This window comes from Haliotis rufescens, unplaced genomic scaffold (assembly GCF_023055435.1).
Source record: "Haliotis rufescens isolate VD_foot unplaced genomic scaffold, xgHalRufe1.0.p SCAF_45, whole genome shotgun sequence".
NCBI lineage: Eukaryota > Metazoa > Mollusca > Gastropoda > Lepetellida > Haliotidae > Haliotis > Haliotis rufescens.
The window spans coordinates 849,393-866,640 of NW_025964168.1; the positions used below are offsets into that span (position 1 = coordinate 849,393).

Sequence of the window (17,248 nt, forward strand, 5' to 3'; positions counted from 1 at the left end):
ACAGACATACATTCGCTAGATTCATAACTGACAGCCCAGGTAGTTCCTGTGGTCACCCGCTACACTTCTTCTTTGTTTGCAATTCATTACATTACATAAAAAGGATATGATATAAATACAGTACCTTGCGGATGTGACGGCCTATCAACTGAAGCAAATCAAGAGATACTTTCATCACAAATTCTGGCAGATTTAAACTTACAAAATACACCAAACTCTCACATATAATATATATGTATCTTCTGCATAGTATGTAGTACTTAATATTACGTATAACCCCATCATTCGGACTATCAAAACCGGACACTGCTGATCATACTTGATAACTAACCATCAAGGTATTTTTGTGTAAATATTATGTATGTATACACCTTGACTATGTTTGTTACCTGATTTCTATGTAGGGATAGGTATTCAAATAAGCGCTGTTTTGTTTGCCGATCCTAATTTTCATTTGAAATAGAAATATGATTAAACCAAACAGAAAGAGCATAGAAACCTAACTTACTTTTGTGTTAAGATGCAGTCGTTAGAGAAACGTCTTGTTGTGTTCTCGAGAACATACTGTGTCAGGTGTAATTGCTCTCCTTTATACTGAAGACGTCTCCTTCTTTGTTTCCATCAGTACATAATCCTCAGACTAGTCTGTGACACCAGGCTTCCAATAATCAACTGAGGTTCAAAGTCTGTGTATTTTGTATCTTTAGGAACACTTACGCTTGTCGAACGTCAAATATGTATGTTAAACTGGTATTGATCTATTTTGTAAGAAAGCTGTAGTCAGGCAGAACAGGGATGGGATGTCAGCAATGTGAGTTTACATAACGGCACTACATGTTGTGATACCCTGTAGTCAGGCAGGCAGAACAGGGAGGGGATGTCAGCAATGTGAGTTTACATAACGGCACTACACGTTGTGATACCCTGTAGTCAGGCAGAACAGGGAGGGACTGTCAGCAATATTAGTCTACATAATGGCACTACACGTTGTGATACCCTGTAGTCAGGCAGAACAGGGAGGGACTGTCAGCAATGTGAGTTTACACAACGGCACTACACGTTGTGATACCCTGTAGTCAGGCAGAACAGGGAGGGACTGTCAGCAATGTGAGTTTACACAACGGCACTACACGTTGTGTTACCCTGTAGTCAGGCAGGCAGAACAGGGAGGGGATGTCAGCAATGTTAGTTTACATAACGGCACTACATGTCGTGATACCCTGTAGTCAGATAGGCAGAACAGGGAGGGACTGTCAGCAATGTGAGTTTACATAACGGCATTACATGTTGTGATACCCTGTAGTCAGGCAGGCAGAACAGGGAGGGGATGTCAGCAATGTTAGTCTACATAACGGCACTACACGTTGTGATACCCTGTAGTCAGGCAGAACAGGGAGGGACTGTCAGCAATGTGAGTTTACATAACGGCATTACATGTTGTGATACCCTGTAGTCAGGCAGGCAGAACAGGGAGGGACTGTCAGCAATATTAGTCTACATAACGGCACTACACGTTGTGATACCCTGTAGTCAGGCAGAACAGGGAGGGACTGTCAGCAATGTGAGTTTACACAACGGCACTACACGTTGTGATACCCTGTAGTCAGGCAGAACAGGGAGGGACTGTCAGCAATGTGAGTTTACACAACGGCACTACACGTTGTGTTACCCTGTAGTCAGGCAGGCAGAACAGGGAGGGGATGTCAGCAATGTTAGTTTACATAACGGCACTACATGTCGTGATACCCTGTAGTCAGGTAGGCAGAACAGGGAGGGACTGTCAGCAATGTGAGTTTACATAACGGCACTACATGTTGTGATACCCTGTAGGGAGGGGCTGTCAGCAATGTTAGTTTACATAACGGCACTACATGTCGTGATACCCTGTAGGGAGGGGCTGTCAGCAATGTGAGTTTACATAACGGCACTACATGTTGTGATACCCAGTAGTCAGTCAGGCAGAACAGGGAGGGGATGTCAGCAATGTGAGTTTACACAACGGCACTACATGCTGTGATACCCTGTTGTCAGGCAGGCAGAACAGGGAGGGGATGTCAGCAATGTGAGTTTACAAAACGGCACTACATGTCGTGATACACTCTAGTCAGGCAGGCAGAACAGGTAGGGACTGTCAGCAACGTGAGTTTACATAACGGCACTACATGCTGGTATGTCGTGTCGAAATCAAGGCAGCAACCTTGCACCCGAGTCCCCAATATGTTATTTTGCAGCATATTGATTGTGTTTACTTTCTGTACCATAACTTTGAAACAAATCAGAACAAATCTCCTAATGTATTTCTTTGCTCTTGTACATTCATCAATCAAAGATCAATTGGTAACATTTTAGAAAACGCGGTATACTAACACCCGTTTAATTCTGATGGCCCGAATATGTCAGTGACACTTATGCCTTCTACATGTTTTCATCTTGTGACTGTGTCACAGGTGCTGGGTGTTTTTATTCTGTCGCACTTACAAATGTAATAAGCATGAATCTAGATCTGAATGTTGGTATCAATGTCTTTATCATTTCCCTTTCTGTAGGGCGGTGTGGTCAGTGTGCAGGAAGGCATCTTAGATTCACGTCCATTTCGGTGTTCACCATTTCCCTTGCTTTAGTCATATAGATCTGTTTTGTTTCAAGTATGCGAGTCCGGCAGTTACGGCCTGAAGTGTGAAGGGCGGTGTGGTCAGTGTGCAGGAAGGCATCTTAGATTCACGTCCATTTCGGTGTTCACCATTTCCCTTGCTGTATTCAGATAGATCTGTTTTGTTTCAAGTATGCGAGGCCGGCAGTTACGGCCTGAGGTGTGAAGGGCGGTGTGGTCAGTGTGCAGGTGGTCACAAGAACTGCAGTCCCTACAACGGCTCCTGTCACCTTGGTTGTGAGGGCAACTGGAGAGGAAGTCGTTGTGGAGGTGAGTCAGCTTTTGTCACAAGATGTCTGTACTCTCTGAGTGTCCAGGACAGGGCCATACGTCATTGCTGCACGTGTGGTCTACAAGTATGGATGTAACATAATAACATATAAGTTTATGTGAGTGAGTGGGTGTTTGGGTAGTTCAGTGAGTGAATGGATTCCGTATGACAAGGCGTACCGATTATCGTATAGTATGTCACTAAAGATTACTACCTGAACAATGAAATCATGATTTATAAGCTGTTAACGAGGCTTACAACAATATCATGATCAAGACTGGAGGCACATGTTGCAGTATATATCCACTCATTAATATTCATATGATTTGTTGTGATAATTTTATTCTAAACGTAAACATATTTTCAATTTTACATTCACAACTAAAGATTTTGAACATCATGTGAAGGACTGACAAACTATTACCACGACGAATTTAAAAAGAGTTCAATACTTTGGCGGTACTTTGGGTTTTTTTTATTTCCGAACCCACCGACCACGGCAAAATTTGCCGCTTTGAAAGCACAAAATTTCCAAACACATATTTTTATTAATACACTATAATCAATGTGTCTATAAGAATACACACACAATAAACTAATATACGGATATGAAACAAATTAAACAGGAAATAGTGTAATCAAATAGATAGACATAAAACAGGAAATTCATTTGTGACACTCACGTGACAATTAGTCAAATAGATTCGAGATTCTTAACGACCGAAACTAAAATATATGAGCGTAATAGCACATAAAGTCTCGTCGTAAAAAAGACTATTGAAATTGAGAAGGTGTGCGTATAGTCATCCCAACGTACCATGTCCACAATGTAAACTGTCTACCACGCAGAGTGTACGGACCGTTTCTATGGGGCTCAGTGCAACTCTAGGTGTGGCCAGTGTCGTGGTAACGCCATCTGCAGCAAAACGTCAGGCGAATGCCCGGATGGATGTGAACCAGGATGGCAAGGGATGACATGTCACCAAGGTATCACAGTCGTTTGTGTTTTGCATTGGATCAACTCAGAGACAATACGTCTTGCATCAAACAAACGAAGGTCCAATATTTTGGAAAATATTTATATTTAAATTTACATAATTATGTGTCTGTAACTTTGTGCATTTCTTACATTCCACTATAACCCTTGTGATTGTTTGATTACGCCTGGTGCGGAAGAAGGATAGGCCGGCCTGTAATGGGACGAGCTCAATATGTCAAGGAGGTAAAACTGGCTTTACTGTATCAATACTGGTAAACGAACTTTTGTTTGGTAGAAACGTATTTCATACCTGCTCAAACAAACAGTCGACTACAAAGTGGTGTTTTATTGACAACACTTTTAATGTGTTACAAGGGTGTAACCTTTTCCATAAATGAGTCTCTCAACAGCTTCACTATTGTCGACAGAATGTGACGAAGGCAGATATGGTGCCGGGTGTTCTGAGACTTGTGGTCAGTGTGCAGGGAAGTGCAGCCCTGTAAACGGAACATGTGATCAGCAGGGTTGCAGTGATGGGTGGATGGGGCAGAGATGTGACGAAGGTGAGTGACCTGTAGTCAGGGAGGGTGGACGGGGCAGAGATGTAACGTAGGTAAGTGACCTGTAGTCAGTGAGGGTGGACGGGGCAGACATGTAACGTAGGTAAGTGACCTGTAGTCAGGGAGGGTGGACAAGGCAGAGATGTGACGTAGGTAAGTGACCTGTAGTCAGTCAGGGAGGTGGATGGGGCAGAGATGTAACGTAGCTAAGTGACCTGTAGTCAGTCAGGGAAGTGGACGGGGCAGAGATGTGGCGTAGGTAAGTGACCTGTAGTCAGTCAGGGAAGTGGTTAGGGGCAGAGATGTGGCTTAGGTAAGTGACCTGTAGTCAGTCAGGGAGGTGGACTGGGCAGAGATGGAACTAGCTAAGTGACCTGTAGTCAGTCAGGGAGGTGGACGGGGCAGAGATGGAACGTAGCTAAGTGACCTGTAGTCAGTCAGGGAGGTGGACGGGGCAGAGATGGAACTAGCTAAATGACCTGTAGTCAGGGAGGGTGGACGGGGCAGAGACGTGGCATAGCTAAGTGACCTGTAGTCAGTCAGGGAAGTGGACGGGGCAGAGATGTAACGTAGCTAAGTGACCTGTTTTTAGTCAGGGAGGTGGACGGGGCAGAGATGTAACATAGCTAAGTGACCTGTAGTCAGTCAGGGAGGTGGACGGGGTATACATGTGGCGTAGATAAGTGACCTGTAGTCTGTCAGGGAGGTGGACAAGGCAGAGATGTGGCGTAGCTAAGTGACCTGTAGTCAGTCAGGGAGGTGGACGAGGCAGAGAAGTGACGTAGCTAAGTGACCTGTAGACAGTCAGGGAGGTGGACGAGGCAGAGAAGTGACGTAGGTAAGTGACCTGTCTTCAGGGAGGGTGGACGGGGCAGAGATGTGACGTAGGTAAGTGACCTGTAGTCAGGGAGGGTGGACAGGGCAGAGATGTTACGTATGTGAGTGACCTGTAGTCAAGGAGGGTAGACGGGGCAGAGATGTGACGTAGCTAAGTGACCTGTAGTCAGGGAGGGCGGACGGGGCAGAGATGTGACGTAGGTGAGTGACCTGTATTCAGGGAAGGTGGACGGGGCAGAGAAGTGACGTAGGTGAGTGACATGTAGTCAGGGAGGGTGGACGGGGCAGAGATGTGACGTAGGTAAGTGACCTGTAGTCAGGGAGGTGGACAGGGCAGAGATGTGACGTGGGTAAGTGACCTGTAGTCAGGGAGGGTGGACAGGGCAGAGATGTGACGTAGGTAAGTGACCTGTAGTCAGGGGGGTGGACAGGGCAGAGATGTGACGTAGGTAAGTGACCTGTAGCCACGGAGGGTGGACAGGGCAGAGTTGCGACGTAGGTGACATATTCTGTACGCTTTTCCCCTTGTTCAATCTATATTTATTTTGCTCTTTTAAATATTCATTTTGTTTTTTAAATTATTTATTTTACTCATTTACTTGGTTTAACCTTTTTAAAACTTTTTTCTGCTGCATTTGTTACTAAGTCAGGAACTTTCTCCGTATTATTCAGCTTATTGTCTGAGTCTCTTTCTTTAGCTTCATCTTTCCTCATTTCTTATAGTAATTTGTCATTCCTCTAATTTTTAGTTACAGCATTTTCTAAATTAGTTGTTCATTAGTGAACCAGTAAAATGATTATTTATGCTTTGGTATTGATTTAGTGTAGGTTTTATTGTAGGTTTTCATGTAGTTCAGAATATTCATTTCATGATTAAGAGTTGAAGGCTGCCCCCGGATGTATCGTCTTTTATGTGGGTTTGATTCTCTCCGAGGGTCTTTAAACATAAAGTATCCACATGCTCTAGTAAGCTATTTCTTTATTTTGGATTATTAAGGCGTTTGTAGTTACAGGTATCATTATTGCCATCTAATACCAGAATCCCGTCTCCACGAAGAATAAATCTCTCACTCTCCAAGATTTCTGTCATTTTTAAAAATGTTTTCTATAAATTCAGTATTATCTTGATAGGGACCATATATATTTATTTATCATATAATGGGTAGGTTTCTCGGCAGGATAAAGCCAACGGATAAAAACGATATCCGTTGGGGTCATATGCGGATAGAGATGCAAATATTAAAGGTCAAGTAGGGACTACTTTCATTGTTTATAAACAAACATGGCGTCGCCCTTGTCATTCGGCGATCTAGTCAGAATTAACCATCGGGAATCTGGATAAACTACAGAGATAATTGCTATCATTATCAAAAGTATAATATACTGAAAATCAGTGTCTAACTGTGACGTAGCGAAGGCATTTTATAAGTTTTGGCAACTTTGGAGAAACAATTTTGCGAGGGCACGAGGCCTAGCCGAGCGGGATCAGTAGCCATATCTGTGCTTGTAGACCTCTGCGGCCTGAAACCTTCTCCACAAATTAAAATAGTTGGATTTGGCCGAAATATGTTTGAATTGTTACCTTGTTTCGTTTTGTCGCTGTGTGTACATCTGACTACACTTTTTAACGTTATGACAGGACAGACCGACTGTCAACAACGTCTGACCGTGGCCGTGACGTCTCACAGACTAGGTTTAGAGTAGCTTCCCTTTGACAAAGGGCAGTTACTCTAGCAGACAGACAGATGATTGCCGCGAAAGGCAATTAAAGACAATTGTCGTTTTGCGTATATGTTGCTTCGCCACTGTATAAGAAACAGATTTCAGTTGGAACTATATTGGCTACTGTCACTGTCCGACTGACACATCACTTACCCTGTGACGTAATAAATATTAATGCGCGTATTCCAGGAAAACTCGCAATGTTTCGGTAATGTTTATGAGAGAGGGAAAGCGATTTTGAAGCACAGAATTAAAGAATGACATTATATGATAAAGAGGTTATCACGCTTGTGCGTTTGGGGATGGTAAATATCCTGTATTAGGAATAAACACTATCTATTTAGCTCGCCAAGGCTCGCTAAATACAATGTTTATTCCTAATGCAGGATATTTACCATCCCCAAACACACTCGCGTGATAACCTCTATTAATGTGTATTATTTTTTCTTCTGTTTTAATATTGTGCTACATAACTCCCCCCGCACTCGAAAAAATTTAAAATAATACCGGTCCCTCTGGCATTGGTTTTATATGGACTAATATCCCCATTGTTGTTCAATAATTTGGTCTTGTTGCTTGTAAAATGGACATATTATAAACAAAAATATTTAGTCCTTTTTCTTTTCCATAAATCCTAATACCTGTTTATGTTTGGCTGTATTATTTAGACCTCTTCAATTTAATGTTAAAATCTTCAACAGCCATAAGTCATGTGGTGTTGGTACCTAAGTATCCTTAAGTATAGCATACATTGTCTATCGTGGTTTGATTTTTGGTTGTACAAACAATGTAAAATTAGAAACAACAATGGTATATGTCCTTGTACCACAGGAACTTTCCTGTACATACACCTATACATGGTGGTGACGTAGCCCCTGAATCAACCAGGATACATTCAATTATAAATTACATTCATCTGCTCATTATTAATGTCAGATGACGAGTTAAAGTATTCAGTGTATTGTTCAGACAATAACCGTCTGATATTCATGATTATCATGTAAGGATTGTGTTATACATATTAACACTCTTTATTTACATATACTCGTAATTCAATGATCATTGTGTAAATAATTTAACCTCTATGATTTTTTTGTTATGATGTATTCAGAATACATTGACCTGAAGACCGTTTTAGTTTAATGAATTCATCTGTATTATCAATTTCCAGGTTTTGAATTTTTTTACCGTTAACTGTTTAGAATATTATAATGCCAAATCAGAATGTGTATATTAAAATCAGTGTTTCTTGTATGTAGCATGTACAGACGGTACCTTTGGTCTAAACTGCGGACAACCCTGTGGTCAGTGTCTGGCTGGACATGTGTGTGGCAAGGTGACAGGACAGTGTCCGGGTTCGAGGTGTGAGAGAGGATGGATGGGACTTCAATGTGGAACAGGTGGGTTGGTCACGTTATGGTCGTACATCCACGTAAAATAGGATTAGAACAGAGGAAGGTACAGGCCAATTCGACCATGACATTCGATGTATTACAACGTTTCTTAGTTGTTTGTGGTGTCCAACATCCTCCCCTGGTACAGCAAGGTTGAAGTCTTGATATTCCTAATACTGTGGTACAGATGTTAAATCAGAATTGATCGATGGAAACTACAGTCAGTGACTCATACATTGTTATTCTTTCAATCAGCCTGCAACGACACTGGCCTCTACGGCTACAACTGCAACGAGACATGTGGGATGTGTCTCGGGGAGGACTGCCACCCCATCACAGGAGAGTGTTCCCGAGGGTGCAGGCCCAAGTATGTTGGACCGACGTGTCATCTGAGAGGTACGCGTACGCACCGTGGTCTTGCTCTGGAATCTGTTGGAGTCACCTGTCTTGCAACCGGTGTCATAGCTGTGGGCGTACTCGGTAGAATGTGGGTGTGACATGACCTATGGTAGCTTGGTCTGTCTGGCAAATGTAACTTAGCTGTGGGCGGACCTGGTAGAATGTGGGTGTGACATGACCTATGGTAGCTTGGTCTGTCTGGCAAATGTAACGTAGCTGTGGGCGGACCCGGTAGAATGTGGCTGTGACATGACCTATGGTAGCTTGGTCTGTCTGGCAAATGTAACTTAGCTGTAGGCGGACCCAGTAGAATGTGTGTGTGACATGACCTATGGTAGCTTGGTCTGTCTGGCAAATGTAACTTAGCTGTAGGCGGACCTGGTAGAATATAGGTGTGACATGACCTATGGTAGCTTGGTCTGTCTGGCAAATGTAACTTAGCTGTGGGCTGACTTGGTAGAATGTGGGTGTGACATGACCTATGGTAGCTTGGTCTGTCTGGCAAATGTGTCACCAAGGTATCACAGTCGTTTGTGTTTTGCATTGGATCAACTCAGAGACAATACGTCTTGCATCAAACAAACGAAGGTCCAATATTTTGGAAAATATTTATATTTAAATTTACATAATTATGTGTCTGTAACTTTGTGCATTTCTTACATTCCACTATAACCCCTGTGATTGTTTGATTACGCCTGGTGCGGAGGAAGGATAGGCCGGCCTGTAATGGGACGAGCTCAATATGTCAAGGAGGTAAAACTGGCTTTACTGTATCAATACTGGTAAACGAACTTTTGTTTGGTAGAAACGTATTTCATACCTGCTCAAACAAACAGTCGACTACAAAGTGGTGTTTTATTGACAACACTTTTAATGTGTTACAAGGGTGTAACCTTTTCATAAATGAGTCTCTCAACAGCTTCATTATTTTCGACAGAATGTGACGAAGGCAGATATGGTGCCGGGTGTTCTGAGACTTGTGGTCAGTGTGCAGGGAAGTGCAGCCCTGTAAACGGAACATGTGATCAGGAGGGTTGCAGTGATGGGTGGATGGGGCAGAGATGTGACGAAGGTGAGTGACCTGTAGTCAGGGAGGGTGGACGGGGCAGAGATGTAACGTAGGTAAGTGACCCGTAGTCAGTGAGGGTGGACGGGGCAGAGATCTAACGTAGGTAAGTGACCTGTAGTCAGGGAGGGTGGACAAGGCAGAGATGTGACGTAGGTAAGTGACCTGTAGTCAGTCAGGGAGGTGGATGGGGCAGAGATGTAACGTAGCTAAGTGACCTGTAGTCAGTCAGGGAAGTGGACGGGGCAGAGATGTGGCGTAGGTAAGTGACCTGTAGTCAGTCAGGGAAGTCGTTAGGGGCAGAGATGTGGCTTAGGTAAGTGACCTGTAGTCAGTCAGGGAGGTGGACGGGGCAGAGATGGAACTAGCTAAGTGACCTGTAGTCAGTCAGGGAGGTGGACGGGGCAGAGATGTAACATAGCTAAGTGACCTGTAGTCAGTCAGGGAGGTGGACGGGGCAGAGATGGAACGTAGCTAAGTGACCTGTAGTCAGTCAGGGAGGTGGACGGGGCAGAGATGTAACATAGCTAAGTGACCTGTAGTCAGTCAGGGAGGTGGACGGGGCAGAGATGGAACGTAGCTAAGTGACCTGTAGTCAGTCAGGGAGGTGGACGGGGCAGAGATGTAACATAGCTAAGTGACCTGTAGTCAGTCAGGGAGGTGGACGGGGCAGAGATGGAACTAGCTAAATGACCTGTAGTCAGTGAGGGAGGTGGACGGGGCAGAGATGGAACTAGCTAAATGACCTGTAGTCAGTCAGGGAGGTGGACGGGGCAGAGATGTAACATAGCTAAGTGACCTGTAGTCAGTCAGGGAGGTGGACGGGGCAGAGATGGAACGTAGCTAAGTGACCTGTAGTCAGTCAGGGAGGTGGACGGGGCAGAGATGTAACATAGCTAAGTGACCTGTAGTCAGTGAGGGAGGTGGACGGGGCAGAGATGTGACGTAGGTAAGTGACCTGTAGTCAGTCAGGGAGGTGGATGGGGCAGAGATGTAACGTAGCTAAGTGACCTGTAGTCAGTGAGGGAGGTGGACGGGGCAGAGATGTGGCGTAGCTAAGTGACCTGTAGTCAGTCAGGTAGGTGGACGGGGCAGAGATGGAACGTAGCTAAGTGACCTGTAGTCAGTCAGGGAGGTGGACTGGGCAGAGATGTAACATAGCTAAGTGACCTGTAGTCAGTCAGGGAGGTGGACGGGGCAGAGATGGAACGTAGCTAAGTGACCTGTAGTCAGTGAGGGAGGTGGACGGGGCAGAGATGGAACTAGCTAAATGACCTGTTGTCAGGGAGGGTGGACGGGGCAGAGACGTGGCATAGCTAAGTGACCTGTAGTCAGTGAGGGAGGTGCACGGGGCAGAGATGTGGCTTAGGTAAGTGACCTGTAGTCAGTGAGGGAGGTGGACGGGGCAGAGATGTAACGTAGCTAAGTGACCTGTAGTCAGTGAGGGAGGTGGACGGGGCAGAGATGTGGCGTAGCTAAGTGACCTGTAGTCAGTCAGGGAGGTGGACGGGGCAGAGATGTGGCGTAGCTAAGTGACCTGTAGTCAGTCAGGTAGGTGGACGGGGCAGAGATGGAACGTAGCTAAGTGACCTGTAGTCAGTCAGGGAGGTGGACTGGGCAGAGATGTAACATAGCTAAGTGACCTGTAGTCAGTCAGGGAGGTGGACGGGGCAGAGATGGAACGTAGCTAAGTGACCTGTAGTCAGTGAGGGAGGTGGACGGGGCAGAGATGGAACTAGCTAAATGACCTGTAGTCAGGGAGGGTGGACGGGGCAGAGACGTGGCATAGCTAAGTGACCTGTAGTCAGTGAGGGAGGTGCACGGGGCAGAGATGTGGCTTAGGTAAGTGACCTGTAGTCAGTGAGGGAGGTGGACGGGGCAGAGATGTAACGTAGCTAAGTGACCTGTAGTCAGTGAGGGAGGTGGACGGGGCAGAGATGTGGCGTAGCTAAGTGACCTGTAGTCAGTCAGGGAGGTGGACGGGGCAGAGATGTGGCGTAGCTAAGTGACCTGTATTTTGTCAGGGAGGTGGACGGGGCAGAGATGAAACGTAGCTAAATGACCTGTAGTCTGGGAAGTGGACGGGGCAGAGACGTGGCATAGCTAATTGACCTGTAGTCAGTCAGGGAGGTGGACGGGGCAGAGGTGTAACGTAGCTAACTGACCGGTAGTCAGTCAGGGAGGTGGACGGGATAGAGATGTGATTGAGCTGAGTGACCTGTAGTCAGTGAGGGAGGTGGACGGGCCAGAGATGTAATGTAGCTAAGTGACCTGTAGTCAGTCAGGGAGGTGGACGGGGCAGAGATGTGGCGTAGGTATGTGACCTGTAGTCAGTCAGAGAAGTGGATGGGGCAGAGATGTGGCGTAGGTAAGTGACCTGTAGTCAGTGAGGGAGGTGGACGGGCAGAGATGTGACGTGGGTAAGTGACCTGTAGTCAGGGAGGGTGGACAGGGCAGAGATGTGACGTAGGTAAGTGACCTGTAGTCAGGGGGGTGGACAGGGCAGAGATGTGACGTAGGTAAGTGACCTGTAGCCACGGAGGGTGGACAGGGCAGAGTTGCGACGTAGGTGACATATTCTGTACGCTTTTCCCCTTGTTCAATCTATATTTATTTTGCTCTTTTAAATATTCATTTTGTTTTTTAAATTATTTATTTTACTCATTTACTTGGTTTAACCTTTTTAAAACTTTTTTCTGCTGCATTTGTTACTAAATCAGGAACTTTCTCCGTATTATTCAGCTTATTGTCTGAGTCTCTTTCTTTAGCTTCATCTTTCCTCATTTCTTATAGTAATTTGTCATTCCTCTAATTTTTAGTTACAGCATTTTCTAAATTAGTTGTTCATTAGTGAACCAGTAAAATGATTATTTATGCTTTGGTATTGATTTAGTGTAGGTTTTATTGTAGGTTTTCATGTAGTTCAGAATATTCATTTCATGATTAAGAGTTGAAGGCTGCCCCCGGATGTATCGTCTTTTATGTGGGTTTGATTCTCTCCGAGGGTCTTTAAACATAAAGTATCCACATGCTCTAGTAAGCTATTTCTTTATTTTGGATTATTAAGGCGTTTGTAGTTACAGGTATCATTATTGCCATCTAATACCAGAATCCCGTCTCCACGAAGAATAAATCTCTCACTCTCCAAGATTTCTGTCATTTTTAAAAATGTTTTCTATAAATTCAGTATTATCTTGATAGGGACCATATATATTTATTTATCATATAATGGGTAGGTTTCTCGGCAGGATAAAGCCAACGGATAAAAACGATATCCGTTGGGGTCATATGCGGATAGAGATGCAAATATTAAAGGTCAAGTAGGGACTACTTTCATTGTTTATAAACAAACATGGCGTCGCCCTTGTCATTCGGCGATCTAGTCAGAATTAACCATCGGGAATCTGGATAAACTACAGAGATAATTGCTATCATTATCAAAAGTATAATATACTGAAAATCAGTGTCTAACTGTGACGTAGCGAAGGCATTTTATAAGTTTTGGCAACTTTGGAGAAACAATTTTGCGAGGGCACGAGGCCTAGCCGAGCGGGATCAGTAGCCATATCTGTGCTTGTAGACCTCTGCGGCCTGAAACCTTCTCCACAAATTAAAATAGTTGGATTTGGCCGAAATATGTTTGAATTGTTACCTTGTTTCGTTTTGTCGCTGTGTGTACATCTGACTACACTTTTTAACGTTATGACAGGACAGACCGACTGTCAACAACGTCTGACCGTGGCCGTGACGTCTCACAGACTAGGTTTAGAGTAGCTTCCCTTTGACAAAGGGCAGTTACTCTAGCAGACAGACAGATGATTGCCGCGAAAGGCAATTAAAGACAATTGTCGTTTTGCGTATATGTTGCTTCGCCACTGTATAAGAAACAGATTTCAGTTGGAACTATATTGGCTACTGTCACTGTCCGACTGACACATCACTTACCCTGTGACGTAATAAATATTAATGCGCGTATTCCAGGAAAACTCGCAATGTTTCGGTAATGTTTATGAGAGAGGGAAAGCGATTTTGAAGCACAGAATTAAAGAATGACATTATATGATAAAGAGGTTATCACGCTTGTGCGTTTGGGGATGGTAAATATCCTGTATTAGGAATAAACACTATCTATTTAGCTCGCCAAGGCTCGCTAAATACAATGTTTATTCCTAATGCAGGATATTTACCATCCCCAAACACACTCGCGTGATAACCTCTATTAATGTGTATTATTTTTTCTTCTGTTTTAATATTGTGCTACATAACTCCCCCCGCACTCGAAAAAATTTAAAATAATACCGGTCCCTCTGGCATTGGTTTTATATGGACTAATATCCCCATTGTTGTTCAATAATTTGGTCTTGTTGCTTGTAAAATGGACATATTATAAACAAAAATATTTAGTCCTTTTTCTTTTCCATAAATCCTAATACCTGTTTATGTTTGGCTGTATTATTTAGACCTCTTCAATTTAATGTTAAAATCTTCAACAGCCATAAGTCATGTGGTGTTGGTACCTAAGTATCCTTAAGTATAGCATACATTGTCTATCGTGGTTTGATTTTTGGTTGTACAAACAATGTAAAATTAGAAACAACAATGGTATATGTCCTTGTACCACAGGAACTTTCCTGTACATACACCTATACATGGTGGTGACGTAGCCCCTGAATCAACCAGGATACATTCAATTATAAATTACATTCATCTGCTCATTATTAATGTCAGATGACGAGTTAAAGTATTCAGTGTATTGTTCAGACAATAACCGTCTGATATTCATGATTATCATGTAAGGATTGTGTTATACATATTAACACTCTTTATTTACATATACTCGTAATTCAATGATCATTGTGTAAATAATTTAACCTCTATGATTTTTTTGTTATGATGTATTCAGAATACATTGACCTGAAGACCGTTTTAGTTTAATGAATTCATCTGTATTATCAATTTCCAGGTTTTGAATTTTTTTACCGTTAACTGTTTAGAATATTATAATGCCAAATCAGAATGTGTATATTAAAATCAGTGTTTCTTGTATGTAGCATGTACAGACGGTACCTTTGGTCTAAACTGCGGACAACGCTGTGGTCAGTGTCTGGCTGGACATGTGTGTGGCAAGGTGACAGGACAGTGTCCGGGTTCGAGGTGTGAGAGAGGATGGATGGGACTTCAATGTGGAACAGGTGGGTTGGTCACGTTATGGTCGTACATCCACGTAAAATAGGATTAGAACAGAGGAAGGTACAGGCCAATTCGACCATGACATTCGATGTATTACAACGTTTCTTAGTTGTTTGTGGTGTCCAACATCCTCCCCTGGTACAGCAAGGTTGAAGTCTTGATATTCCTAATACTGTGGTACAGATGTTAAATCAGAATTGATCGATGGAAACTACAGTCAGTGACTCATACATTGTTATTCTTTCAATCAGCCTGCAACGACACTGGCCTCTACGGCTACAACTGCAACGAGACATGTGGGATGTGTCTCGGGGAGGACTGCCACCCCATCACAGGAGAGTGTTCCCGAGGGTGCAGGCCCAAGTATGTTGGACCGACGTGTCATCTGAGAGGTACGCGTACGCACCGTGGTCTTGCTCTGGAATCTGTTGGAGTCACCTGTCTTGCAACCGGTGTCATAGCTGTGGGCGTACTCGGTAGAATGTGGGTGTGACATGACCTATGGTAGCTTGGTCTGTCTGGCAAATGTAACTTAGCTGTGGGCGGACCTGGTAGAATGTGGGTGTGACATGACCTATGGTAGCTTGGTCTGTCTGGCAAATGTAACGTAGCTGTGGGCGGACCCGGTAGAATGTGGCTGTGACATGACCTATGGTAGCTTGGTCTGTCTGGCAAATGTAACTTAGCTGTAGGCGGACCCGGTAGAATGTGTGTGTGACATGACCTATGGTAGCTTGGTCTGTCTGGCAAATGTAACTTAGCTGTAGGCGGACCCGGTAGAATATAGGTGTGACATGACCTATGGTAGCTTGGTCTGTCTGGCAAATGTAACTTAGCTGTAGGCGGACCCGGTAGAATATAGGTGTGACATGACCTATGGTAGCTTGGTCTGTCTGGCAAATGTAACTTAGCTGTGGGCTGACTTGGTAGAATGTGGGTGTGACATGACCTATGGTAGCTTGGTCTGTCTGGCAAATGTGTCACCAAGGTATCACAGTCGTTTGTGTTTTGCATTGGATCAACTCAGAGACAATACGTCTTGCATCAAACAAACGAAGGTCCAATATTTTGGAAAATATTTATATTTAAATTTACATAATTATGTGTCTGTAACTTTGTGCATTTCTTACATTCCACTATAACCCTTGTGATTGTTTGATTACGCCTGGTGCGGAAGAAGGATAGGCCGGCCTGTAATGGGACGAGCTCAATATGTCAAGGAGGTAAAACTGGCTTTACTGTATCAATACTGGTAAACGAACTTTTGTTTGGTAGAAACGTTTTTCATACCTGCTCAAACAGGCAGTCGACTACAAAGTGGTGTTTTATTGACAACACTTCTAATGTGTTACAAGGGTGTAATCTTTTTCATAAATGAGTTTCTCAACAGCTTCACTATTGTCGACAGAATGTGACGAAGGCAGATATGGTGACGGGTGTTCTGAGATTTGTGGTCAGTGTGCAGGGAAGTGCAGCCCTGTTACCGGAACATGTGATCAGGAGGGTTGCAGTGATGGGTGGATGGGGCAGAGATGTGACGAAGGTGAGTGTCCTGTAGTCAGGAAGGGTGGGCGGGGCAGACATGTGACGTAGATGAGTGACCTGTAGTAACGACAAGGGTGGACGGCGCAGAGATGTGACGTAGGTATGTGACCTGTAGTCAGGGAGGGTGGACAGGGCAGAGATGTGTCGAAGGTGAGTGACCTGTAGTCAGTCAGGGAGGGTGGACGGGGCAGAGATGCGACGTAGGGGAGTGACCTGTAGTCAGTCAGGGATGGTGGACGGGGCAGAGACGTGGTGTAGCTAAGTGACCTGTAGCCAGGGAGGGTGGACGGGGCAGAGATGTGACGTAGGTAAGTGAGCTGTAGTCAGGAAGGGTGGACGGGGCAGATATGTGACGTAGGTGAGTGACCTGTAGTCAGGGAGGGTGGACGGGGCAGAGAAGTGACGTAAGTGAGTGACCTGTAGTCAGGGAGGGTGGACGGGGCAGAGAAGTGACGTAGGTGAGTGACCTGTAGTCAGGGAGGGTGGACGGGGCAATGATGTGACGTAGGTAAGTGACTTGTAGTCAGGGAGATGGACAAGGCAGAGGTGTGACGTAGGTAAGTGACCTGTAGTCAGGGAGGGCGGACGGGGCAGAGATGTGACGTTGGTGAGTGACCTGTAGCCAGGGAGGTAGA

The 17,248-nt window shown here is 44.5% G+C and overlaps 1 protein-coding gene across 12 annotated transcripts in view; it reads left to right on the forward strand.

Moving 5' to 3' along the window:
* Positions 1-17,248, forward strand: part of LOC124126027 (multiple epidermal growth factor-like domains protein 6) — a 59,354-nt gene that overhangs the window by 12,966 nt on the left and 29,140 nt on the right. For 9 of the 12 annotated variants that reach the window (XM_048383155.1, XM_048383156.1, XM_048383157.1 and 6 more), the window contains 9 exons: positions 2,783-2,920; positions 3,771-3,908; positions 4,329-4,463; positions 8,279-8,419; positions 8,669-8,809; positions 9,750-9,884; positions 14,930-15,070; positions 15,320-15,460; positions 16,477-16,611. In XM_048383155.1, the coding sequence (XP_048239112.1) occupies positions 2,783-2,920; positions 3,771-3,908; positions 4,329-4,463; positions 8,279-8,419; positions 8,669-8,809; positions 9,750-9,884; positions 14,930-15,070; positions 15,320-15,460; positions 16,477-16,611 (1,245 nt within the window). The remainder of the gene's footprint in view (positions 1-2,782; positions 2,921-3,770; positions 3,909-4,328; positions 4,464-8,278; positions 8,420-8,668; positions 8,810-9,749; positions 9,885-14,929; positions 15,071-15,319; positions 15,461-16,476; positions 16,612-17,248) is intronic. The other 3 variants (XM_048383163.1, XM_048383158.1, XM_048383162.1) reach the window with 3 other exon arrangements.